The sequence below is a fragment of the Ilyonectria robusta genome (assembly GCF_021365365.1).
Source record: "Ilyonectria robusta strain PMI_751 chromosome Unknown BGZ61scaffold_6, whole genome shotgun sequence".
In the NCBI taxonomy this organism is placed as follows: Eukaryota; Fungi; Ascomycota; class Sordariomycetes; order Hypocreales; family Nectriaceae; genus Ilyonectria; species Ilyonectria robusta.
In genome coordinates this window covers 1,075,474-1,100,290 of record NW_025764440.1, presented here as the reverse complement: position 1 = coordinate 1,100,290, position 24,817 = coordinate 1,075,474, and the positions used below count along the sequence as shown (strand labels likewise).

General features: G+C 54.9%; 14 protein-coding genes across 14 annotated transcripts; 8 read left to right on the top strand and 6 right to left on the bottom strand.

Moving 5' to 3' along the window:
- The first annotated feature begins 16 nt into the window (after positions 1–16).
- Positions 17–1,091, top strand: BGZ61DRAFT_197993 (uncharacterized protein). Its single transcript, XM_046237877.1, has one exon. The coding sequence runs from the start codon at positions 155–157 to the stop codon at positions 971–973; it is 819 nt and encodes a 272-aa protein (XP_046106838.1). The 5' UTR covers positions 17–154; the 3' UTR covers positions 974–1,091.
- A 1,038-nt stretch (positions 1,092–2,129) lies between these two features.
- BGZ61DRAFT_197996 (uncharacterized protein) lies at positions 2,130–2,858 on the bottom strand. Its single transcript, XM_046237878.1, has one exon. It carries the CDS (start codon positions 2,764–2,766, stop codon positions 2,317–2,319), a length of 450 nt encoding a protein of 149 aa, XP_046106837.1. The 5' UTR covers positions 2,767–2,858; the 3' UTR covers positions 2,130–2,316.
- Positions 2,859–4,697: 1,839 nt separating this feature from the next.
- BGZ61DRAFT_447782 (uncharacterized protein) lies at positions 4,698–5,454 on the top strand. Its single transcript, XM_046245399.1, has one exon. The coding sequence runs from the start codon at positions 4,757–4,759 to the stop codon at positions 5,402–5,404; it is 648 nt and encodes a 215-aa protein (XP_046106836.1). The 5' UTR covers positions 4,698–4,756; the 3' UTR covers positions 5,405–5,454.
- Positions 5,455–5,511: 57 nt separating this feature from the next.
- BGZ61DRAFT_197985 (uncharacterized protein) lies at positions 5,512–6,421 on the bottom strand. Its single transcript, XM_046237876.1, has 2 exons — positions 6,274–6,421; positions 5,512–6,201 (listed from the first exon to the last, which is right to left on the bottom strand). Exons 1-2 carry the CDS (start codon positions 6,329–6,331, stop codon positions 5,690–5,692), a joined length of 570 nt encoding a protein of 189 aa, XP_046106835.1. The 5' UTR covers positions 6,332–6,421; the 3' UTR covers positions 5,512–5,689.
- A 134-nt stretch (positions 6,422–6,555) lies between these two features.
- BGZ61DRAFT_447780 (PRP38 family-domain-containing protein) lies at positions 6,556–7,830 on the top strand. The gene has a single exon (XM_046245398.1). The coding sequence runs from the start codon at positions 6,600–6,602 to the stop codon at positions 7,434–7,436; it is 837 nt and encodes a 278-aa protein (XP_046106834.1). The 5' UTR covers positions 6,556–6,599; the 3' UTR covers positions 7,437–7,830.
- On the bottom strand, positions 7,831–9,595 carry BGZ61DRAFT_447779 (amidase signature domain-containing protein). Its single transcript, XM_046245397.1, has 2 exons — positions 9,386–9,595; positions 7,831–9,332 (listed from the first exon to the last, which is right to left on the bottom strand). The coding sequence occupies exons 1-2, from the start codon at positions 9,531–9,533 to the stop codon at positions 7,927–7,929; spliced, it is 1,554 nt and encodes a 517-aa protein (XP_046106833.1). The 5' UTR covers positions 9,534–9,595; the 3' UTR covers positions 7,831–7,926.
- Positions 9,596–9,711: 116 nt separating this feature from the next.
- Positions 9,712–11,360, top strand: BGZ61DRAFT_447778 (uncharacterized protein). Its single transcript, XM_046245396.1, has 2 exons — positions 9,712–10,005; positions 10,112–11,360. Exons 1-2 carry the CDS (start codon positions 9,770–9,772, stop codon positions 11,313–11,315), a joined length of 1,440 nt encoding a protein of 479 aa, XP_046106832.1. The 5' UTR covers positions 9,712–9,769; the 3' UTR covers positions 11,316–11,360.
- BGZ61DRAFT_447776 (ribonucleotide reductase inhibitor) lies at positions 11,361–12,774 on the bottom strand. The gene has a single exon (XM_046245395.1). The coding sequence runs from the start codon at positions 12,292–12,294 to the stop codon at positions 11,602–11,604; it is 693 nt and encodes a 230-aa protein (XP_046106831.1). The 5' UTR covers positions 12,295–12,774; the 3' UTR covers positions 11,361–11,601.
- Positions 12,775–14,381: 1,607 nt separating this feature from the next.
- Positions 14,382–14,687, bottom strand: BGZ61DRAFT_347592 (ribosomal protein S27-domain-containing protein; the record flags this gene model as incomplete). Its single annotated transcript, XM_046239991.1, has 2 exons — positions 14,382–14,564; positions 14,628–14,687. Coding segments are annotated over 2 exons (243 nt in total), but the record flags the coding sequence as incomplete, so codon positions are not given.
- Positions 14,688–15,417: 730 nt separating this feature from the next.
- On the top strand, positions 15,418–16,252 carry BGZ61DRAFT_347956 (thioredoxin-like protein; the record flags this gene model as incomplete). The annotated part of the gene is made up of 2 exons (XM_046240023.1): positions 15,418–15,482; positions 15,532–16,252. 2 exons carry the CDS (start codon positions 15,418–15,420, stop codon positions 16,250–16,252), a joined length of 786 nt encoding a protein of 261 aa, XP_046106829.1.
- Positions 16,253–16,815: 563 nt separating this feature from the next.
- On the top strand, positions 16,816–18,566 carry BGZ61DRAFT_447770 (uncharacterized protein). The gene has a single exon (XM_046245394.1). The coding sequence runs from the start codon at positions 16,920–16,922 to the stop codon at positions 18,486–18,488; it is 1,569 nt and encodes a 522-aa protein (XP_046106828.1). The 5' UTR covers positions 16,816–16,919; the 3' UTR covers positions 18,489–18,566.
- Positions 18,567–18,842: 276 nt separating this feature from the next.
- Positions 18,843–20,339, top strand: BGZ61DRAFT_447769 (acyl-protein thioesterase 1). The gene is made up of 4 exons (XM_046245393.1): positions 18,843–19,329; positions 19,404–19,439; positions 19,492–19,889; positions 19,954–20,339. Exons 1-4 carry the CDS (start codon positions 19,138–19,140, stop codon positions 20,060–20,062), a joined length of 735 nt encoding a protein of 244 aa, XP_046106827.1. The 5' UTR covers positions 18,843–19,137; the 3' UTR covers positions 20,063–20,339.
- Positions 20,340–20,508: 169 nt separating this feature from the next.
- On the top strand, positions 20,509–22,413 carry BGZ61DRAFT_447767 (uncharacterized protein). Its single transcript, XM_046245392.1, has one exon. It carries the CDS (start codon positions 20,808–20,810, stop codon positions 22,290–22,292), a length of 1,485 nt encoding a protein of 494 aa, XP_046106826.1. The 5' UTR covers positions 20,509–20,807; the 3' UTR covers positions 22,293–22,413.
- On the bottom strand, positions 22,414–24,164 carry BGZ61DRAFT_416488 (uncharacterized protein). The gene is made up of 2 exons (XM_046243388.1): positions 23,861–24,164; positions 22,414–23,800 (listed from the first exon to the last, which is right to left on the bottom strand). Exons 1-2 carry the CDS (start codon positions 23,950–23,952, stop codon positions 22,630–22,632), a joined length of 1,263 nt encoding a protein of 420 aa, XP_046106825.1. The 5' UTR covers positions 23,953–24,164; the 3' UTR covers positions 22,414–22,629.
- Positions 24,165–24,817: the final 653 nt, after the last annotated feature.

Here is a 24,817-nt window from a genome sequence, read left to right as displayed (position 1 = left end):
ACTCGGCCTTCGTCTTTATTACTGCCTCTCGCTTACACGCACTCACACTCGAGAGTACTACCGAACCAGATTACTACCACTCCTCGGTCCTGACAACCTCGACTACACTACACCACATCCACCCCACCAATCGATACATACAACATCCACCACAATGCATGTTCTTGGCCACGGCTTCGGCCAACGACGCAAGTCCTCCAACCGCCGCCCACGCGATCTTCACATCCGCAAGATCTCCTTCTCCGGCTCCTCGCTCTCCTCCGGCTGCTCTCTCTCATCATCAACCTCGTCTACTCCCGTCGCCACTCCCACAGCTCGTACTCCCACTACCGCCCGCCCCGACATCGACCCTCTGAACCTCAACCCGACCTTCCACGCCCCGCCTCGGCTCTTCGAGCGGGCCTTTAAGGACACCACCGCCGTGCCCGTCTTCTGTGACGAGGCGCAGGAGGAGGAGCATGTCGAGAACTTCATGGTGGAGCACGATGTTGAGCAAACACCTACCGAGATGGCTCTGCCGCCTCATGTGAGCCCCGAGGACGTCGGCCATGACAGGCAAGAATCTCGAGACTATTTCTTCGCCGCCCTGGCCAAGCGTCCTCCCATGCCCAAGTCTCGCTGGTCAGAGTCCACCGTCCAGACCCTCGACTTCGAGGTGACACAGGACGAGGATGACTCTTCCGACGACGAAGAGACCGCCACCTTCGACGACTCTGACGACGAATCCGTACTCGAGATGCGTCGTCTATCCCGCCGCATCTCCCGCCGCAGCTCCGACCGCGCTGCCGCCCTCCAGACTCTCAGCCTCAACCTCACTTACAACCACCCCGCCGCCCCCAAGAGACCACCCATGCGATCTCTCGACACCGTCGACAACTTTATCCGCCGCGGCGGCTGGAAGCGACGTGGCATCGTCTTCCACTCCGAGGAGATGGACGGTTCCAACCGCTGCGCTGAGCGAGCGAGCTGTTAACAGCCGCTACCCCTTCACTACCACTACCTCTCTACTACTTTTTTTTATTCCATGCCTCATGATTTCTTCGATACCCCTACACCCTTTACTACATTTCACGTCTTTCGTTGACTACATTGAACTTTTACACTTGGGAGCATGTCATTTTGGGCTTGGCTGGTTGGATTGGATTCATCACTGCGATATTCCCCCCCAGTGACGGGATTGACTTTTTTCTTTACTATGGCTTGGAGTTTATGGACCTATCTGGCTTCGCGCCTGGCGATCGGAATTTGATAAAAAGCGGATGGAATCTGGGACACGCTTTATGGGATCCACGTACGGGATTGTACTACTTTACCTCCTATCTATTACACCTCTCTGCCTATTACGGCATTCTCTTCCTTATTAGCATCAGGCTTCATGCCACAACAAAGCAAACCAATACCAATATTTGCCTATCTATCTCCACAAATCTGCAGCCTCATCCTCCTTCACCCAACCTCCCTTGGCAAGCCCACTATTGGCCTCCACTTCATTTCACGACTGCTGCATGTCAACCGTGAAATTACCCCATATCACAACGACATGCGAAAATACAAAGCAACGTCAAAATAGGTTTCTCTAATCTTTCGTGCCCTGCCAAACCGTCTCCACCCGGGCTTGTCCGAACCGTGCACTCTTGACCTCATCAACCAGCCCAACAATGCTCCGAGCCCTGAACCCTGAACGGCCCCCAGGAACTAATTAACCCACAGCCCCAAGCTCCCGAGCTAGAAAAAAATAGAAGCCCAAGGGCGCAAGCCCCAGGCATAACACGGAGCATGCAGTACGACGTTCCAAAACAACAACAAGACTGATGATAGCCTCATCAGTGCCCGCCGCACAGACCGGCACTTTTTCGTCTTCATCTCTGCGCACCGACGCCACGTCAATGGCAGTGCCGCTGACACATGGTTTCGTCCGTGTCCCAGGTGGCCGGCATGGCATATTGAGAACGGGATATTACTTGAGAAAGTTTGTCTTGAAACTACGTCAGGCACGGAGCACACTGTGAACGGGCGTGGCACGCAAACACCAAGACTGTCTACCAACGAGATTATGCCCCAACTCTCTCGCGTGACGGTCCCCGCGCGTGACAAGACAAGTTCCCCATGTCAGACAAGCGAACGCGAGAACTGCCCCTTGCACCCGCCGATCCACGTGCAGCGCTCATCTGGGGAGCAAACAGGAAACCGAGGGGCGCAGCGGCCAGGGGGAGGCGAAATAGACCAGGAATGACCTCACGCGGTGGAATGTGGCAACCGTTGAGATCCAGGGGCGAGGACGGGTGAGGACAGGTAAGCTATCTCGTGCCGTGTTGTCTAGGATTTGACATTTGACTCTTGAGTACGGAGTCGTTCGTAGTTCACAGTTTGGGTCATCAAAGTGAAATCTGTCACTCCCCCAGCCACTGGTTTCATGTCGTTGCCCGACGGAGATTTCAGACGGGACCTTCGGCCACGGGATTTATCGGTGGCCGACGCCGTTTGAGCTTCGTAAGCATGCCGAGTGATCATCGCCTCCGTCAACCAGCCAGCACGAACCTTCGTCTGGGGGTGTAAGGCTGGCCCCGGCATGGAAGTTCTGGGGATCTGATAAAATCCGAGCGAAGCAGGGGAGCACCGCCCCCCGCGGGCGTCGTATTTCGTTTCCTCCCCCGGTCTCCCAGGTCGCCGGGTCAAACTGAGGAGTCGTGGCCTTGGTGCGCCCGCAAGGGAAACTGTGTTCATTTTGAAGCACTGGTGCGGTGCGGTGTATTGCGCGTCGGACATCGTCTTGAGGTTTGAAATCACCGCCGCCGATCCAAAGTCAAATCGACATCCGTGGCTCCCGGCGATTCGGGCTCAGGCTCAAAGCCCTCACTGCATGGATGACGTCGATCCGCAAGTGCCGGTAGTATGGGGCCGCAGTGCGTTTCGGCCGCGGCTCCGCCCTTCCGCGGAGTCCGCAACAACTCTAAGCACACGGGTTGGAAGGTTCCGCCCGAAAGGTAGATTTACGAAATTCGCGATGGCATCCCGTAGAGTCGGGTTGATCCTGGCGGATTGATAATGCCGCGTAGGCCCTTGTGGTACATTGGGATACTTCTTCACACAAGAGGAGCTCTGAGCCATTGCGGTCGGATACTCTTTCTCTCATCTACGAGCTATTGTCTTTTTTAGCGCAGTCATAGCACGTCAGATTTTTCGTGTAAGTTCTTGATGATACCCAAAGGTCCCTCTCAAGACCATGCGTACCTCGGGTTGATGCAGTTCTACCTTTTTTGAGGGCCGTCTGGAACTAACCTGAAGGCATCTGGATGATGAATTCCTCCTCAAGCGAACCTTATTCCCCTACTTACTAAGTACCTAGCTAAGTGAGGTAGCTATTCGTCAAGGGGTCAGGTTGGCTTACCGAAGCAGATGATAGAGTAAGATGAGGCGCGTGTGGCTGGGTCAGGTATCAACAGCCACACCGACTTCAAGATGCCAGCCCTACACGAAGAGTTAGCTCGTGGTCCTTACGTTCTGAGCCACTCATCGACATTGTCAAGTGAGGCAGTTGACCTATGCACTTTGAGCTGAGCTGTCCTGCATTGTCTTTTTTCCCAACCTATCACCATCAGTTGTTGCTCACCTTGGGATGCACTCTCTCATGCATGTCCTTTCAATAAGAACCAATGAATCCAAGACTAGTTCAGCCATGCTGGCGAGCCCAGCCTGATCGCGAAATATTCTCGCACATAAAAGAGGGCAGGTGTTCCATGATGCCTCGAAAAGAACCAGACGTCTTTCTCCAGTTTCTCTTTGATTCAACGTCTGCTTCAGACCCGATCCAACACCATTTCATCGCCATGTCACTCGTGCCTTCTTCAATTCAGGTTCCGTGTCGAAGTGTCCAAGGGCCTAGCCCGACGACATGGGCAAAGTATCGAGAAACCATCACGCGACTTTACATCCGCGAGGACAAATCCTTGGCAGAGATCATGGATATCATGGCACGACATCATGGCCTTCATGCGACGTAAGCGAACCAAGCTACAGTAGAGTTTCACTTGAACTAACAAACACCAGTGAGAGAATGTACAAGTTCCGTATCAAATGCTGGAACTTAAACAAGAGTCTTCGTCCCGAAGAAGTTCTCGCCATGGCTCGCGTCAAATCTCGTCGCCAGGCAACTGGCGTCGGTGCCGACTTTTGGAGATATGGCCGGCCTGTTACAGCGGCGAAGCTTGAGCGATACCTCCGAGATCATCCGCACACGGCTACCCAGTTGAAGAAGCACGTCCCTGAAGATGTACTTCTAAAGGGACACATCGAGGCATTGTTGCCACCACATATCATCGTCTTGACACCTTCTCGACCCCTCAGACTCGATGATGATATTCACTCTTTGGAAGCCTTGATGGTGTCCCTCAATTACTACACGAAGGCGGAATTCTCGGTTCATGGGAACTCGGCTGCGGTGACTGGTGATGGTAGCTTTTGGTCCCGTATGGGGCTGTTGTCCTCTGGGGGTCTATGGAACGCAGTATCACTATTGGACAAGGAAGATGTTCCACCGAAACACTGGAGGGTAGCCAACTTCACGTTGCAAGTTGCATTTGACGAACTTCGGTCTGCAATCCACATTGGGCACCCCGGCTTACTGTGGGGTATAATCTACAGATATGCCGACTCTGATCGCTCCCGACCGGAAATCGCGACCTTGTGGCTTACTCTGGCACGAGATGTCTGCGCAGCTGTCAAGGGCTCCAGCCATCCACTCTCAAGGACTTTCTCCATGCTTCTCAACTGGAGAGGCAGTCCCATGCAGTCAAGGGCGATCCGAACCCTGTGTAGCGTCATAGGCAGCACTCTCTCAAAGTATTTCAGGCAAAATGGCTGTTGGGAAATGTATGTCAACTACTGCTCCTGGGATATCTTTGACGTTCTTGATCCCAAACTCGTATCATCTGGGGAGAGAAGAGCTTTCAATGAAGAATATTGGACAAAGCATATGGAGACCACGTCACAACCAGACGAGGCGATCAAAGCAGTCATCGCCCTTGTCCAATTTCAAAGCCACGAGGACTTGAAGGGTGTCCTAAGTTGGCTTGAGGAGCATCAGTGGCAAGCTACAACCTGGTGGACCGTCACTGAGAGATACTACATGGCCGCCGCATATCTAATAGCGGGGAAAGCAAATGTATCCTTTGATATTGTCCAATCAACGTTTGATTCGATAGTGGGGGATTGGCGATCTGGATTTTCCATCCACGACACGCTGGTTGATGTAAGGAATATAGAAAGCATTGTGGAAGAACTCCCAGAGGGAATGTATGGTCTTGACAGCTTGAAAAGCCGCGTGAGTATGGTTTTCGGTCAGATCATAGAGGAGCTGGACAGTGATCTGCCAGAGGTTCTGCTTTCCGAAATGGATTGGGAATGATGTTGGATTAGAGTCATCGATTACACGTGTATGGGGGTTCATTCAAATGAGAACACGGTTATGTCTCGGGCCCTATATCTCCCTACATAACCACATTAGAAACGGTACCAGAAGTTTATTTTCTTAGTGTACAAGTGTGTGTGGCACATATAGGAACGAGGCTATTCCAAAGCTCGAATTGATAGAAAGAAGTCAACGCCTGCCTATCCATATTCCTTTACTTGATGAACCCATATAGCATCATCATGATCCGTTATCCTTTATCACGCAATATATGTATACGAACTACCACATTCGTCGCTGGTAGTATGCTGGCTCCTCCAATTGTGCCGACCTCTGCAGGTCCTGCTTGATCATCTTTCGCCTCTGCGCCCTGCTGAGCGGCTTATCATTCTTGGCTTGGATGTCAGGGCGGCTCACAGGCACCATCTTTTCCGCCACCTTGGCTTTGAGCTGCTCCACAATATCGATGTTCTTCTGCTTCGCCTCCGGATTCACCTTGTGGTCCGCTACCTTGTCCGCCTTGATGTCAGGCTTCGTCTTCTTCACCTCGATCACCACGCCTTGCTCCTTGGCCTCTCTCTCAGCCTCGCTCTCTATTTGCACAATCGTTCCATCTTCGAGCTCTGTCGTCGTCGTGCGGAATCGTTCAGGGAGGTAAGCTTGGGATGATGGTTGTGATTCGCGGTGGGATCCTCGCGGGGGGCCTCGGGGCTGGATGGCGACGCGCAGCTCACGGAGCGTACGCTGTTGTATCATGTAACCACTGAAGAAGAGGGCAAAAGTGCAAAGGAATACTGGAGACACCACCACGTTAGTGAGCTGGCTTGGAATGGGGCTCGCTGTGGAGATGGTGGGATGCGACTTACTGACGAAGCCAGATGCGATGACCTGGACTTGCGAAGACGTGAGGAGTAGTTTTCCCATCTTGGTCCGCACTTGATGGTTGAAATTCGATGTGGAATGCTTCAGAGATAATTTTGGACACGATGAGTTGGGCTACGGAGCTTTCTGGCCTGTCCGTCGTCATCTCCGTCGTACACGAGCGGAAACCTGGTAGTGGGTTGCTTACTCGGTCGGCCCAGCAACAATCTTATCGCCATTAGCTTTTCTCAACACCAAGATCGAGCTGCAGCCCCCACCATCACCAACGTCACTTTCAACCGTCGCCATCCTACGAACACCAATCGTCGCCATGTCTAGGTTCAAGTCCGACACCGTCCACGCCGATGCGAGCCGCTTCCTCGATGAGCGCGGGTCAAACGCGGCCCTCGCGCCCAACGGCCTCAACCCAGCGACGATTATGGAAAAGGCCGTCAAGGACCGAATTGTCGACTCATACTTCTACAAAGAGCAATGCTTCGCGCTCAACGAGGCCGACATTGTCGACCGCGTCGTTGAGCACGTCAACTTCATCGGCGGTACCCACGGCGCGACCCAGAAGCCCAGCCCCTTCCTGTGCTTGGCCTTTAAGCTACTCGAACTCGGACCCAGCGACGCGATCTTGCAGGAATATCTCCAGTACGGCGGGGAGGCGTTCAAGTACCTGCGCGCGCTGGCTTGCTTCTACGTGCGTCTGACGCGAAAAGCCAAGGACGTGCACACGCTGCTGGAGCCGTTCTTGGAGGATCGCCGGAAGTTGAGGCGCAAGGGCAGGGCCGGTACATCGTTGACGTTTGTGGACGAGTTTGTGGACGACCTCCTCACGAAGGACCGAATATGCGCGACAAGTTTGTGGAAGATGCCGAAGAGAGAGGTCTTGGAAGATCTGGAACTTCTTGATCCGAGGGTTAGCGCGCTGGGAGATCTGGAGGACCTCTTGGAGGAGGAGGATGAAGCAGACAAGAAGGAGAATGAGTCAAGAGACGGGTCTAGGGACGAATCTAGGGACAGGTCTAGAGACGACTCCAGAGACAGGTCTAGACAGGAGTCTGGTGAGGTATCAGACAGGGACGACATGGATGTGGATCGTGAGGAGAGACCCAGAAGTCGAAACCAAAGCCGAAGCCGGAGTCGAAGCCGGTCACCCTGAGTCCTCGCCCTCGATGGAAGACAAAACCGATACGACTAGACGTAACCGTCACCCATTTACCACAGGGCATTTGCCTGCACCTCGATTTTCTCACGAAGAAAGTAGGGGCTACGACATATTGCAACAAGGGACCTCTTCGGCGCGCAGCTCTGAGGACATTTCTGCATTTCCTTGGAAGCGATGCTACGATAGTTCCTCGCAGCTCACATCAAGGCGCATAACATATTCTGTGTGCTGATGTTCCTAGTATCGAACTGAGCAGTTTTGAGCCATGTAGGAGGGTCCTGAGGAGGGAAGAATTGGGCCAGCGTCAAGATGGAAAGCTGTCTTGACGGCAGAGACCATGAGCATTAGGAGGAACATGATTGAGGCAGCACACCGGATCAAGTTGCTGTGTCATAACATCTCTATATGCCAGCTAGCTCCTCAGATCAGATACTATACAAGACTATGCCATCAATGGCTAGTAAATTTTACGTTCATCCTGACCTCATGCAGCCACTACTTCTTTTAGTTTCTCTGCCATGAGCAGCACCCTCTGATCATCCCAGTACTGTCCAATCAGCTGCAATCCGGCTGGGAACTTACTCCCCTCTACCTTAGCTGGGATGCTAACAGCTGGCAATCCCGCGAGACTCGCTGGGACGGTAAAGACATCGTTCATGTACACATCCACGCTGCTCTGCCGCTGAACTTCTTCTAACCGAGGAGGGAACGTAGGCGCTGTAGGAGAAAGGATGAAGTCAACCTGCATCGGACCGCGCTTGTCCTCCATGCCTGTAGCCTCAGCCATGTCGCTGAGGTCAAACTGCTCAGGTTCATACAGGGGGTTATCAAGCTTGAAAACACGATCAAAGTCCTTTTGCACCATCCTTCGGACCTTTTGCGCCTGTATGAAGTAGTTGTCCATGGCCTCGGAGCTGAGACTGTACGTTCCCAGCAAGATCCTGCGCTTCACCTCTTCGCCAAAGCCAGCGCCACGAGCCTCGGAGTAGAGCGTTTCACCAACAGCATCGCTTCCTTCGCCGCGGACGCCGTAACGAACGCCGTCGTACTTGGCGAGGTTGGAAGATGCCTCCGCAGGGGCTAGGACGTAGTATGCGCAGAGAGCTTCCTTGGTGGATGGAAGCGAGATGGGGATGAGCTGGGCGCCCAGGGATTCGAATTTTGAGGCCGCAGCGACCCATGCGTCGCGAATGGAGGGCTCGAGCTCGGAGATGTTGTATTCGATGGGGATGCCAATGTTGATCTGGGACAGGTTTGGCAGTCTGGATGGTGATGAGTCAGAGCAACGTTGCCGGGAAGCTTCTTGTAGCGACGTCGGGTCCTTGGGGTCGTGTTCTTTGTAGAGACCAGTGCCGAATATGAGGTCGTAGATTAGCTTAACATCCTTGGCTAGCACTCCAACGGTATCCAAAGAGTTGGCATACGGAACCACGCCAAACCGGGAGATCATGCCATAGCTAGGCTTATATCCCACAGTCCCCGTATACGCCGCCGGTAGTCTGATGGAGCCACCTGTGTCCGTCCCAAGCGCAATATCGGCATCTCCCAGCTTCACAGCCACGGCGCTACCACCAGAGCTCCCACCAGCGGAAACGTCCCCGTCCTCAGCCAGCGGGTTCTTCACGGCGCCATGGACCGAGTTAATCGAGTGTGAGCCCATGCCGAACTCGTCCATGTTGGTCTTTCCAACAACTGTTGCGCCGCGGGCGCGCAGCTGCCGCACGATAGTGGCCTCGAATGGGGAGGGGTGGGAGGAGAGGATGTGGGAGGCGCATTGCGTCGGGAGGGAGACGGTCGCGATGTTGTCTTTGACGGCGAGGGTGAACGGCTGCGCATCTTTACGTAGGGTCGGGGGCGGTGAAGATGAGGGTGAATTAGCGGCGGTTTGGTCTAGTTTATTGTCAATGGGTGGTAGCAGCCTTGAGAGAGGATGTGCAACATACTGCTGTCGACGAAGTGGTTGTGGCTACTAAGTGAGCGACATGATGTCCTCGCCAATTGCGCTCGAGGCGCAACTTGAGAGGAAGCTCGACCGGCGATGCCGCGAGCAGAAGACTTCGAAGCCAAGCGGCGTACCAGAGCCGCGCTCATCGCGAATTGCCCACCATAAACAAGCTCCAAGCTTTGGTTCTGGTGCAAGTGGTGGTGAAGCTCCAAAAAGTCGACCAGGTTTGGTTGGTCACCCCAGCGAAAGCGGGATGCACTACTTATCGATAAGGCGCGTTGGCAGGCGCCAACCGTCATTTTCCAAGCTTCATCTTTAACCATCGCGTTAGCATCGCCAAGTCACATTCAGCTTTCTCGACCCCGAACACCACGTCGCAGATATGGTTTCGAAACGAGACCTCGACGATGTCGACGATGGCGAAATTCCCGAACCTGAGTTAAAGCGACCAAAGAAGCACAATGCCAAGTCGCGACAGCATCAAAACTCCGGAATCGATCCCACCTGGGGTCAGAAATACGTCTTCTCGGGCAAGGAAAACGCCACAACGATTCCCGCCGGCGAAGAGGACGACTTTGAAGACGACGCAGATGCCATGGCATACTTGAACTCCGTGAGGTACCGTCTCCCCCTTTCTCGTTCCTCCCCCCCTTGTTGTCGTTCTTTGCTGAAGATTCCGCCGCCCTGTAGCAGAGCGCACATGCTGATATGGTGAGTACTCTAGACAAGAAGCCACCGGAATCCCCCATTTGCTTGTTGCGCCCAAGGTCCAGATTGGGCCGCAGCTGCCTGCTGATTTCGAGAGAGACGAGACGCACCCCGACGGCGAAGAAGACATCGATCGGACCATCTACGACGATGGTGTTGGAGATACGAGAGGGTACTATGAGGATGGCGCATATACTGCAGTTCCGGATTCTTGGGGCGGGGATCATAAATACGAAGAAGGAGAAACTCCAGAAGAAGGGGAGGAGGAGTTTGACGAGGAGAGAGCGTTACACGAGGCGTACTTCGCATCCGTCCTAGACCAATACCTCCACCTCCGAACCATCCTCAACTCAAAACCTCCTCCAAACGCCCTCTCCCGCCTTTCTTCATCCCAGCCCACATCCGCCGCCGGCTTCGGCCGCCAATCCTCCCCGATCGCTCTCTGGGCCCGCCTCATCCGCACCACCGACCCGCACCCGCTCCAAGTCGCCCTCATGTCCAAGGACACCATCCTGCACATCCTGCGCGTCCTGCTGGGCGGCAAGTTCCTCCGCCGCGGCTACACACTCCCCGAGCGCACGAGCCGCTGGCTCTGGGCGCTCCTCGCCCGGCTGCCGGACAAGGGCGAACTGAACCACACCGAGATTGGCTGGGTGCGCGACCTTGGGCGCAGAGCTGTGCTGCTGGGGAGGAGTCTTGCGGAGATGGCGGCGTTGAGGGACGAGTTGGCTGAAGGGGGCTTGGGCGCCCATGAAACTGTGGATAGAAGCAGCAGTGACGAGGAGATACTTCTGGACACGGAAGAGTTGGAAGTCGAAGGCGCAAACACCCCTGGCGACGACGAGGACACGGAGGAGCCCTCACCACCAACCTCTAAAGTCGCCGAGCCAGCACCCAAAGACGACACTGAAGAAGGTGAGATAGACGACGACGAACCTGAGGACGTCGCCATGGACCTAGGATCAGACTCAGAGGCCGAGGACGGCGAAGTTGCCTCCCAACCCGAGGGAAACCTCGAGGATGCAAAGGCCCGTCTCCTAGCCCAGCTCAACAACGCCCCCTCCGACAGCGAGGCGCGCGAGGAAGAAGAGCAGGAAGCCGCTCGGGAGCGATCCCGGGCGAATCTGCGGGCGACGTTGAATATGATTTTGACGGTTGCGGGCGAGTTCTACGGGCAGCGAGATCTGCTCGAGTTTCGCGAGCCGTTCGTGGGTATGTAAGTGTATGTAAGAGTGGCAAAACACGGAGTCAACAAGTTGAACATCTCTCGTATCAACGTTATAATTTTATTTTCACTTCCACGAGGTGCCGAATCCTCACCCAATTGATGATATCCGCATCGCTCCGTAGTCCTACAGCCTGCTCTGGAGCTCATGTATCTTTAATACCTTCAACGCCATACACCAAAATTCAAAATCCCACCCAAAATTCATACATACAATACTGTAAACATAAAATGCATTAAACGGTTCAGTTACCCCCGGCATAGATAGGGATGGACCATCATTAGTTGGCGAGGTCCATCTCCCTCTCAGCGCTGTACACGAGGAAATCGGCATCTTCGAAGTCTTCATCCACAGCCATGTTCTCCTGGCCGAAGCCCTTGAAGGGCACAGGCTTCTTCGCTCGGGAGCGCGGGACAGCCATTGCCCTAGCATTGCCGCCGGGGGTCAGGGTGCCAGGACTAGCCTGGCGGCGCAAGTCAACATCCTCCTCGTCATCGAAGATTCGCTTGCGGGAGGTCTCAGGTGAGGAATCGACGCTCTCGGTGCTCTCTTGCGACATGGTGAGCTCAGGGATGGCATCCAATTCGGGAACATCGAAAAAGTCGCTCTCAAATTCAGGCTGAGTGTCCAATCCGCCGACTCTGTTGATACCGCAGAAGGGCAGCAGCTCTCGGGAGGAGGCTTTGATGGGGGCACGGGCAGTGGAGGGGGTAGGCAGAGGGGCATTGTCTGTCCAGAGCTTGAAGGCGCTGGGGCCAACAGTCTTGTAGCCCTCGGGGACGGATTTGCGGACTCGCATGCCGACGCTCAGGAGATTGGCCTGGACGGACGAGGGAAGTTCAGGCGTGCGGACAGCTTCAGCATTGGTGGTGGGAGCGCCGCTGGTAGACTTGTTGAAGAAGGAAGTGATCTGGCGCTGCGCAGGGTCGGCAGAGCTGCCAGCGAATTGCCGCTTGGTCCGGGGAGTCGACATGATGACAGGAGTAAGCTGGGAAGCTGTGTTGAGGTTTGGTGGACGAGATGGATGAGGGTGCAAAGAATGTGAGATGGACGAGGGAAGTTGGAGGATGATATCCAGGGGTTGTTGTTGTTGTTAGTGGTGGCGAGGATTGATGGAGCCCAGGTGGCCAATTGTGACGCAATATTTTGCAGTTTGTGTGATTGTCTCAGTTATGGGAGATGACGTCGCAAGTTGTCAGGAATGGACGATCTTGCAGGATGGAGAACCACAAGCGCAAGCTGCAAGTAATCGCAAAGAACAAGGGGAAGAAGCAGAGCAGAGTGGAGAGGGTCTGAAGCACGGCCAGCAGTGACGTTTACGGCGGGCGACGAAAACAACCAGGCCAAGAGAAGCGACGGTGGTTGATGTGGTAACGGGCGAGATGAGGGCGGAAACAGGGGACGAGAGAGGAGGGAGGAAAGAAGGGTCTGGAGGTTGGGGCCCTGGGAGACAAAGCGTGGACGGCGACCAATTGCCAACGCCGCCAACAAGGTCATCCATCCAAAAAGCTAAAAACAGGGCAATTCCAGACTCTGCGGCCCCCCGGCCAAAACCAGGAAAAGCGGGGGCGAGGTACCCGTGTCTTAACGCGATCGGTTCGTGCCGCTTTCGCGTTAAGTGGTCGAGTCCTGCAAAGGCCCTTGCAAGCTCTGCAGAACATGCCTAATGCAGACTTGGCGATTGGCTTTGCTGAGTCATCGGCCGCCCAGCCAGTGAACCAGCAGCGAGCCGTTTCTTTCTGTGTGACAGCTGATGATCTAATCGATACCTAATCAACGAAAGGCCGGCCAGGTGATTGTCAAGGTACTTGATACTCGCAAAACACCGGGTTGCCAGGTCGAAACTGAGTATAGTACCGGCGCCATAGACCTTTCTCATGCTCACAAAGGTACCAAATGAGGGGTTTTTACCTTGCATATATCTTGGTTGCATCTGTAACCTTGTCACACAAGCTGTCACGCGAGTCCCCGTAGATGTCCGACACCATAAGCAGAGTAACACTTGATCTAGAGACTTGAGTGTCACATTCGGACATCTATCATTCGGCTTGGAGAGAACAGTCACACCGTTGATCGCATCATCGGGGATTGAAGAGCACCTTGATACAGTAGCTCTATGGACAACAAATGCCTCCTGGAGTCCCACCGCCCCAACCAGACTACCGCTGCCTTGTCACACAACCCCAGCCTTATCCAATACCCCGGATTCCCCAACTAGCGTAGCAATCGTCATGCACGACATGAAGGACAAAGAGAGTCAGACTCCTTCAGTATCGTCATCCGTGCCCTTCTAGGCAGCGAGCCATGTAGTGACTCATTCACCAACTAACTCCGCTACAGATGCTGCCTATCTTACCAGCAAGCTGATACGGCCATACGAGCGTAGGACGGTCAAAGGGATCCAACGGAAGTCTGGGGAAGCTTGATTTCGAGACAGTGAATTCGGTGTGGGCTTATCCCAGCGGCTGGGGCTACAGCCGGCCATCGTCATCGATTGCCGCTAAACATGGCTTGTGGTAGGATGTTACGGCAGCGTCATCAACACACTACGATACAACCACCCAACATCACATAACGTGGAGGTACAGACGGAGTCATGGAGATACCGGATTGTGGAAACCATCGTGAATTTCGCATAAGCACAGTGACCATCCTCCGCTACCCACTGCACCGGGGTATGAAGCGATCATCAACCAGCGGTTCCACATCCTCGCGTCCGAGCCCGCCAATCCAGGCCGCTCCGACACTCGTGAAGGCTTTTCTCCAGCTGTCCACCCATGCAGTGTTTTTTTTTCCTTCCTGCCTCGGACGACTCTTTGGTACAAGGCGCGCAACGGAAAACAAAAGAAGAATGATGTGCCATGCAAGATATCCGGAGACCCCAAACGCCCCTATTCTGGGTGCCCCATCTTCTATCTGCAAAGAGTTTTGATTATGTTCGCAAGTTTGGTTGTCTATACGCCCATGTCGAGGTTGTTATTTTGCAGATCCGAGATGACCACCATGAGATGAACCGTAAGAGTCATGAGTACCCAAGGAAAGAAACCGCCGTCAAGCAGTTTACTTTCTTCGGAAAGAGCAGCCCTCAGTCAGACGGGCCTTGCCACCGGTGGGCTGGCACAGCACGGTGGTGCAACCCTGGCAGATGACGACGGTCTGGGCGTGGGAGAAGACGGTGGTGATGGTGAAGCAGCCGGGGCACTTGACGTCCATGAAGAAGGATCGGGGGGCAGGGACGAGAGTCTGGAAGTCATCATCGTTAGATGGGTCGTCGGGTGGCGAAAGCGCGTTGATGTCTTATCGTACCTTGAGCTTGTGCTTCTTGGCCTCGGCGGCCGCGGAGGGGTTGAGGAGATCAACGGCGAGAACCTGTGGGACATGGAATTAGCAAAATGTCTCAATCGGTGTCGTAGTTGTCCCAAGATTGCTCCAAAAATTTCCTCGCAGCAGTTGTCGATCCCGGTATCCATTGCCTTGGTGTTTCCGACACCACCCAGTACCGTTGTCGAATTTTCGTCAAATTCACACACGTGTCCGTCGCCTTTCCTTCGTCCATCGGCCATCGTCCGTCCATCGAAGGGGGAATCAGAGAGGTGCGTCGCTTACCATCTTGACTGATTTTCTCGGGGAGAATTTTCTGGTCGAGTCTTGCGAGAACGGGGATGCTTGACGAAATCCGGTGGCAGATTTGAGGCTCGCAAGATGGGTGGGAGGAGGTAAGCGAGGAAAAGTTCGGTGGACTTGAGGGGGAGGATCTCGTTTGCCTCCAGCTCCATTTTTCGCCAAAAGCAGATTAGTGCAATAGGGTTTTCATACCCAAGCACACGTGATGTGGAATACCCCAGCTCCATTGGGCCAGAACAGCGTCGGTGCAACATGGAGCCGGAGGGATGAGCTTTATGCACGTGCGGTTAGTGGGGTGTGCGCTTTGTGCACGTTATGCGCGCCGTTGCCCGCGCCTCTACGTAATTTCACAGCGCCAGGCGGTGACTTTGTGAGCTAAGTTACTGCAACAGGCAACTGCTTTCCGCGAGTGCTTCAGGAATCATTGAGGGATTGAACACTCTGCGTCCTCTCTTCTTACACCACAGTCACCATGGCGGCGCCTGCAGAACAGCGGATTGCTGTCCCTATCGACGATCCCAATGCCGACACAGAATGGTTGGTCTGCTGTCTGTTACCCCTCCATCAAGCTCTAACCCCGCCATAGGAATGAGATTCTACGGAAACATGGCGTCATCCCCGAGAAGCCTCCCAGCCCGACTCCCATGATTGAGGAGGCTATTCTCGAGGGTAGAAGGCTAGCGCACGAGAATCGCCTGGAGGGCAAGGACCTGGACGAACTCGACGAACTCGAAGATGACGAGGACGAGGCCTTTCTCGAACAATATCGGCAAAAGCGGATGGCTGAGATGAACAACATCTTAAAGAAGGCCCTTCATGGAACCGTGTACCCGCTCTCGAAGCCCGAATACCAGCGAGAGGTCACCGATGCCTCAAAGAACGGTCCCGTGTTTGTAAACCTCACATCATCTATGGGAAACAACGTCGAGTCAAGAGTTTTGACTGAGCTTTGGAGACAAGCTGCCCAGGAGTACGGCGAGATCAAGTTCTGCGAAATTAGGGCAAGCCAAGCGATCGAAAACTACCCTGATCGCAACTGCCCGACCATATTGGTGTACAAGAACGGTGACATCATCAAGCAAGTCGTGACGCTCGCGACTATTGGCGGCGTTCGCACCAAAATGCAGAGGATTGACGATATGCTTGTGGAGGTTGGTGCAGTGCCCGATTCGGATATGCGTGTCGTGAGGCGGAGGCGAGCCGCAGAGGATGCCGAGGAGGAACGCCTGGCTGGAAGTACCATCAAGACTGGGACTGCCGGGAGGTCGCGCAAGGTGGACGACAGCGACGATGATGATTGGGATTAAGAATATTGTATGCGCGGTAACTCACCTACTCTGATGTTGGTCAGTGACGAAAGTAACATGCCGATCACCAAACACGGTCTTCCGGCATCAAGTGTGTTCAACACCAAGCCATCGAAACCTCAAATTCGACCCGGTTCTAGTGAGGTACACGACCCGGACCTGTATGAATCAACGACAAGAATGAGCATAATTAGAGACTGTGCATAAAATGCCATTTGGTCTCCAGGCGCTGATGCCTGATGTTGGCAGACGGCAACCTGTTTGTAACGGGACAAGGCTACCTGCAAAAGCAAAGTTTGGTGCCTATGAACCAATCCCAGCAGGTACCGAGCATTCCGGCCAAGGACCAGCCATGCATGGCTTGAAGTACTACGTGCGAATACGCGTCGATGGCCAGTTACAATGTCGAGCTCCGTTCCTCGGACTTCACTCACTCCAGCCCCGCGGTTCATGTGGCACGTGCGCATCGGCAAGTTAGTCGAGGCGTTCCCGTGCGTGTGGGGCCGAACCCTGGTATTTACGTCCCCGTCCGCCTCGGCGTCGAGCGCGTCGTCACTTTAAGACCCAGACAAGCCACTTGCGACTTTTGCATCTCTGAACCATTCATCTATTCTGTTTCAATCTGCTGCAAACACCCGTTAAAACGTGTGCTGGTTCTATTTATACAATGTCGGACGAACCGTCTTTGCCGCATATGCCGGCTGCCGTCTCTTGGGACGAACAGTCACAGAGCTTTAGCAACAATCCCCGGAAACGCGTCCGCCAACAGGGTCCCAACCACGCGCCATCCCTCAAGTACAACTCCAGCGACCCGGCCATCTTCTCAAGCGATGATGACCCGGCTCTAGACAATTATGTCGAGGGACGGCGCAAGAAACGGTACGTTGGGTCATGGTTTCAACAGCATCCCACGTCTTCAGACTCGACCTTTGGGGAATCAATTCAAGTCCCCAAGCAGCGGCGGCAATGGACGCGACAGCTCGACAGTGGTGTTTATCTGGGCAGTGACGGCAATGAGAGCGATGACATGATGGACGAGCTGGAAATTCCCACCAAACCGAGATTGCCGCAGCTCGATCGCGCTGCTGTGCGCCGGATCTCAAAAGCTGAGCAAAGCGCGCGCGACAAGGTGCGGGCATGCCTCGATCAGGGACAAGAGACCATTGATTTCTGGTCAATGGGACTGGAAGACGTATCAAACGACACTATCAGCCCCCTCTCACAGTTTTCATGCATTCCTCTCGTTACCAAGGATGTTGCGTTTGAACAGAAGGACCCGGAGCTCAAGGTGTACTTCGCCATGAACCGGCTAACAAGGGTCCCCGGCGCCATATTCGACATCACCTACCTCACCATCCTTAGCCTTCGAGGCAACAAACTCAGGGAGCTTCCTCCCGCAATTTCCAAGTTGCACAACCTCAAAGAGCTAAACGTCTCTCAAAATCGCCTCCGTCACCTTCCGATTGAGCTGCTTGAACTTCTGAAGGCAAACGGCAGTCTCCATACCCTTGTCCTTCACCCCAATCCCTTCTGGCAGCCAGAGCATGATCTACAAAACGAAGGCCCGGCTGATGGTGAAGCTCAATCACCAAACACGGTCTTGTACCAGTATGAGGATACTGAGGATCTGTCAGTCCCACATCTCGTGGGCAGGTCACTTGGCCGCTCTCCAGTACAGCTCTCCAACACAATTGGTCGTATATTTTCAGACTTCAGGCTTCCCTCCGGTCCCTCTTCCCTTATCCTCCCTGTCGAGGGTGCAGCAGATGCCAAACAGACTACTGCTGAGATACATCGCAACCTCACAGGTGGAAGTGCGGTACCGAGCCTCCTGGAGACAGCCCTCCGAGCATGCTACCGCAGCGGCCAGCTTCCTGATATGGGATGCTATATCCCCGATGGCCTCTCCCACCTCCGTGAGCTCCTCGAGCGAGCGATCAGGCAGAAGGAGGCTGGCGGCTTGAGATGCTCTCGCTGTAGCAAGTCAATTGTGGTCCCAACTGCCGAGTGGATAGAGTGGCAGGAGATCAGGACCTGCGAGCGCGTGGCACAAGATGGTCCCGCCCAAGTGCGGGCCGTGCCACTGAGCATGGCGGAGGGGGAGACGGCGGTGCCGTTTATTCACAGGGGATGTTCCTGGCGATGCGGGCCGACGAATACAGGAAAGGGTAGCTGGGGAGTACCAGAAGGATATCCTGCGCCAACAATTGTGGAAGAATCAAATCAACAGCCATAGTTTGAGTAGTCACATAAATAACTCGGCAGAGAAATAGCATTATGACAAATTTCACGGAGTCCGATGGCCTAGTATGGCTCTGTAAGTCCCTTCAGATCCTGTGGGTGTCTGTGGTTTTATGTACGCCCTGTGGAGGTTACTTTCTCGTCATGGGGTTAACCGTGACACTTAAAGAGGAACACGATACGACGAAGTACGTCGAGTGTAAGAAAACTAGCTGATCAATCGTAGAGAAGTTTTGGAGCTCGTTTCTCTGCTGCTTAGACCCGAGGGGCCTCGCCCAAATGTCGCTTATTGATGCTTACAACACTACGCAGCCCCAACTATAAGCACACACTCCAAACGGGGCAACATAATATGAGACTTAACGTGTTCGCCTTCCGGAAAATTTTCTAGTTACTAATTTCCACGTAGAAAGCCCGAGTTCGAGATACGAAAAAACGTGTAGGGTAAGAGACCCTGCAGCATCGTGGCACTTGCTGCAAGATACCCGGCATCCGAACCCCACTTTTGGTTGCGCTGCGAGTTTGCGACCGCCAACCGATTCAGCACACATATATCCGGCCCGTTCAACATCAACTTCTCTTCTTCAGCCCTCTCTCTCCCTTATCTCCCCGTCCGTCCTTCATCCCCTTTACTCACCACCACCATGTCCGCCCAACGTATGGCTCCCCTGGTCTTCCCGGCTGCGTCCCGGCACACGGCTACCGTCATCTTTGTCCACGGCCTGGGCGATACGGGCAACGGTTGGGCCTCGGCCGTTGAGAATTGGCGTCGACGACAGCGGCTGGATGAGGTCAAGTTCATCCTGCCTCATGCTCCCAGAATCCCCATCACCGTCGTGAGTTTGCTTCCATAGTACTGGTGCGACGGGGCACCGGCAGTTGGAGTAATGCACTGACATATTTGGACAAGAATGGAGGCATGAGGATGCCGGGATGGTTCGACGTGGTATGTTCACATTGGACTTGATGAGTTAGAAGTTATCTGATATCGAAACTAGGTTGCTCTTGGCGGTGATGCTAACACCCTCATTCGCAACGAGGATACTGAGGGCATCAAGCTCAGCCAGAAGTACTTCCACAACCTGATCCAAGAGGAGATCGACTCCGGCATCCCTTCGGACCGCATCGTCCTTGGCGGCTTCTCCCAGGGCGGCGCCATGTCCCTATTATCCGGCCTGACTTTCTCGGCCAAGCTGGCTGGTATCGTGGGCCTCTCGGCCTGGTTGCTGATGTCCCAGCAATTCTCTAACATGGTCACGGTTGATGATGCCAACCACAAGACGCCCGTCATCATGCACCACGGCGACCAGGACCCTATCGTTCCCACCAGCCGTGGCAAGCTGAGCGCAGACAAGCTCAAGGAGCTTGGATACGACGTCTCGTGGACGACTTACCCGTGAGTGTTTACTGAAAAGAACCATCGATGCCCGCATGAATATCCCTTCTAACAATATGTCTAGCGGTATGGGCCACTCCGCCTGCTTGGAGGAGCTTGATGCAGTGGAGGTTTTCTTGAGGGAGAGACTCCCCCCTGCTGGAGAGACTGCAACCCGGGAGCGAGAGTTGTAAATGATGAGATGTGACCTGCTTATATATGGCCCATTTGGGGTGCATCAGGCTCTGCCCTATTAGAGATTAGACAGCTGGCGTAGGAGCCCTCACTCACATGAAAGAGACACTTTCATCCTCAAGGGCACAGTATGCTTCGGCATCACATTGTACATCCACGAGTCAGACTGCAGACCAATCATGACGTGCATCCGCGATTGCCGCGTGGCACCCATCTTACATGGTGCCCCGTGATGCGGCGGGACATGTCGGTAGAGGCCATGTCTTCCCTTAGCAGCAGGCAGCATTTTGCTGGAATTAGTGAGCGCACTGCGCACTTCTGATGCGGGATGACGTGCATTCCAAGAGCCTCCTGGGCCACTAAACGCTCCCGACGCTCAGTGGGGCGGGCGGTGTTTACAGTGGGGGTGGTCCAGTGAAGCACCCGGTTCTCTCCAACAGTTCGTCTTGCACAGTGCACGCCTCACCTTGCAGAGCACTAAACCTCCACTACGGTTGCACTAAATCTTGATCCTCCCGCTTCGCTTCAACTTCTCTCTGCTATCTACTCACCTCCTCCCTTGCTCCGCCGGTCTGCCCTGGGTGATAGCGTACGTGTCTAGTCACCCGACACGATATGCCCTTCTCGCCGTCTTTCTCCTGCGCGCCGAACCGCCTTGGCTGAACGAGCCCTCTTCCGTCCCACGTCGAAACCCTGTGATGCCCTCCCTGGCCCCGGTCTTCGACTGTAGATAAACAAACAAACATGGCTTCCTCTCCGGAACAATCGCGCCCGGCCTCACCGACGCCGTCCCAGCTCCCGCCCGTGCCCGGCTCTCCCGTCTACTCCATCGCATCTACGGCGAATCCTCTGTCCCAGTTCAATTTGCCGCTCCCGCCACCGCCGCGGCCCGCCCACGCCGTCCTCTCCAAGGCCGACCTCGGGCTGTCCCAGCAGGCCTACTCCGATCTCCTCTCCTCCGCAAAGGCCTACCGCCTCGCTCTCGCCAGCCTCTCAACTGCTGCATCAACGTTCGGCTCTGCCCTCGAAGCATGTGCGCGACTCAAGGAAGCCCGCGCCGAGCCTATCGGTCCGTCCGGCGCGACCAACATGACGGCCAGTTTTACGACTAAGGGCTCATGCACCGCCGATATGCTCATGTCTGCCTCGGGCGTTCACCACCTCGTCGCAAACCACCAGCAGATCCTCTCCGAAACCGTTTACCGCTCCTTCGAAGTGCCCCTCCTACACGACCTCGATAAGTGGCAGACTGTTATCGACGATGAGGAGGAAACGTACAAGCAGAAGGTCAGGGCGCAAAGCAAGGAGATCAAGCGCCTCGAAAAGGAGGGAATGAAGCTGCACAAGCAGCGGAGGCGAGACGTTGCACGCTTCCGGGCGCATTTGGTCGAGCTGACCACGAAGCTGGACGGTCTGACAACGTTGCACGCAGACCATGCTCGAACGCTGCTGAGGGAAAGCCAGGAGACGAGCGGGAGGATTGTCGATGCTAGTTGCAGCTTGGTCCGGGCGGAGGTGGACATCTTCGAAAGCCTGGCGAGGAAGGGCTGGACCGGTGGCGGCCTGGACGATCTGCTGGAGAAGGGCCAGGACCTGTTCGCGACTGAGGACGACAACACAAGCTATGGCGGTGCTGGCGGCAGCGCTGAGACGGCTAAGCTCTTCTCCATACTGCCCCCCAAGAGTATCCTCCCCGACTCGGGGTCTGAAGTATCCAGACCAGGCCACGCCAGGAGCGACAGCCTGCTTGTCGATACGGAGCGATACCAATCTCTTGCGGCCCTGGCCACGGACTCAAAACCAAGCGGTGGAAGCGGCGGTGGCGGAGACAGCGACAGCGTCTTTTCGTCTGACTTCAACAAGCCTCGCAACGCGCGCCCCTTTTCACCGCAGCCTATCCGCCGCATCCCCACCGACGTCACCTTCGATTCTCTTGGAGCTGGGTTCGGAGTGGTAGATCCCGGCAGCACTAACGACGACATTGACGATCTTCCACGAGCCGATTTGCTCCTGCCAGTGGCCGAGGCCGATGATGCAGACGAGGAAGACGCACTTCTCAAGAATGGGAACGAGCACGATGAACGAAACGAAGACGGGCACGAGGAGGATCTACGAGGCCGGATCTCGCCTGAACCGGAGAGGCAAGGGACAAAATCACCAGAGTTCATCACGGATGAGAGCTCCCCCGAAGCTGCGTGGGGTGGGAGCGTCGAGGATGCCAGACACTAGTTTGATGTATGGGGCGCGCGTTTGAGTTGTACTGGGTTATATCTGTCGGCGTTGATGTGGACATGTTGGAGGCATCCTGATCACGGTGCGGTACGGCGTGCACTGGTAATAGATTTGCATAGGTACTCTGTTGTTGTACAAACATTATAACGGTTCTTTATATGCCCCGTTTCTAGTCGAAGCAGATCAAGTTCCCCACCATCCATTGACACGCCTGACGCCGTGAGCCGTGATTTAAATGCTGCGGCCACTCTTTGAAGCTCATCTCTCATCTCGTACAGTCTAACTGCCCTCGAGGTCGTATATTCCCCAACCCACCTTTTATATCTCCTTTGGTTTAGTCATCCTTGTCAATGTTCAGCACATCACCTCCAAACAGCCCAAAGGTGGCATCCAGCCACCAGATGAGCTTCCAGTAAAGGCTTGCGCGGTTCCAGTCAAACTCGCCCGTCTCAGTACGGGGCACCTCATTACCGATCATGCTGCCGCCAAACCACTTGACGAAGGGGATGGCGTTGAGAAAGCGCTGCATAACGGACTGCTGGGGAAGCAGGGCCTGCTCGGCCGGGAGGAGAGTTGCGCGGCGCGCGGTGGGGATTCGCCGGCAGAAGACGCTGTCCACCTCACGGATTTCGAGAGGCTCGATACCCGAGGTGGAGGATTTCGGGATAAGGGGGATAGTTTCAGTGACGGTGGCGCTGGAGGTGTGCGAGTTGGCGATGGTGCCCGTGTCCATGGTCAGGCTGGAGGTTTGCGAGTGAGAAGGGGAGAGGTCGAGGAGGCGACTGTTGAAGGACGTAGGCATGCCGGTCACGCTCTTCCGCTTGGTCCCGTTGAAGCCAGCGGGCATGCTGTTGGACCGGGTGTGGTCGTTGACCAGGGCGTCGACATCAGGGCAGGGCTCGTCCTTGGCCGGCGGGAGCCCGCGGTAGGACTCAGCGTAGACCAAATGTCCCAGTATCCTTTGGGGGCTGGCATACATGGCAGCCTCAGCGTCCTCTGAGCTCTCAAACGTGACCTTGACCCAGTGCTCTCCTCCATCCGCGCGATTGACTAGTGCCCTCTCATCCGCATTCAGTGTTCGGCGTCGCGTAAAAGACGGATCTCGCAGTTCAGATTTGTACCGGCGCTGGGATGCCGGGGGTTCGCGAGGGTAGTCCTCGAGGATACTGCCGGCGAGTGATTCGTAGTGTGAGATGGCGGCGTACTGTTGGGTCGAGGAGCGGTAGCCGCGTAGGATGAGCTCTACAGGGGAGGAGGTGATGGTGCGTTGGGGCGCGGGATCTTCCTGGAGCATGCCGCTGCTTTTGCGCTGGACGGTGGCAGCCGGCACGGCCTGGTTGGAGACCCAGTCCCCAAAGAGCTTATCCGCGGCAGCGAGGGTTGGGTTCTCTCGGCCACGGGCGGGCGTACCAGGTCGAGAGCGTGAACGGCGGTTTGATTTACCAAAGGAACCGGACTCGGCGACGCTGCGGCGCGAACGCGCGCTCCCTGAAGGCGCATCTTGTCTAGGGAGCACAGCTAGGTCAGTATTTGCGGAGCCACGAGGGAAATCGAGTTGATCGTACTGGTTAAAGTACATGGCGTATGGTCGCTTGATGCCATCGTCACCGACGTAGCACTCGTCGTCGGGGACGTTGTGGAGGATGAGAGGAGCCATGGCTGGAGGGTGGAAGCTGGAGAATGGCCGGTGGAAGGCGGTCGGAGGAGGAAGCCGGGAGGGTATGGGCGAGCAAGGGTGCTGCTTCCCTGAGATGGATTAAGACTCGCGGGAGGTGGAGCGAGGGGCGGCGAGGAGGAAGTGTCGTGATCGATGGTGCTGGGATGAGGCTCGTTTCGCGGTCGCTCACATGCCCAAATTTGCTAGAGTTGCGCTGGGGACGATTTTCTGGCAGAGCAACCAAACAAATAGAGGCTAGGTTTCCACAGCGCTATGCTGCGGGGAATGGTTTATCCGTGAACCGTTCACGTTGGTGGTCTTGACTCTTTGTTCGTAACATGACGAGAATTGGGTTCTATTTTTATGTTCTGATGCCTCATAGTATCGTATATTTGGTTTGCCAATGTTTATTTTAACGGAGCATTCGTGCAATTGTGTCGTGCGAATATCTGGAGTCGGACTTGTCGGTCGCTACCCGCGCTGTAATCTTCTTTGCTTGAATGGGAACGAGTTAAGTGACCAAACATGTTGGCCATTGCATCGGGGGCAGAACTTTTCAATTGAAAAAGGCTCAGGCACCCACGGGTACTTGAGTGTGAAGTCTTACTCAACCGGTCGTCAACAGGTTTTGGTGCTGAGACACTGCCATTGGCGTTGTGAGCAATCTGGCCAGTGTTTGGTTTAGGTCACGGTGATCTCTAGGCAGCCCAGCCGAGAGCTAGGCAGCCCTTGAGGACGAAGGACCTTCTTAGGCATGTAAGACCCCTGGATCTGCGTATGTATGCTTAATAATGTCAAGACCAATCATCTCGAAACAAATAGTACTTCTAGTTTACAGTTCATGGTCGTCCAGCCGGGCTAACAC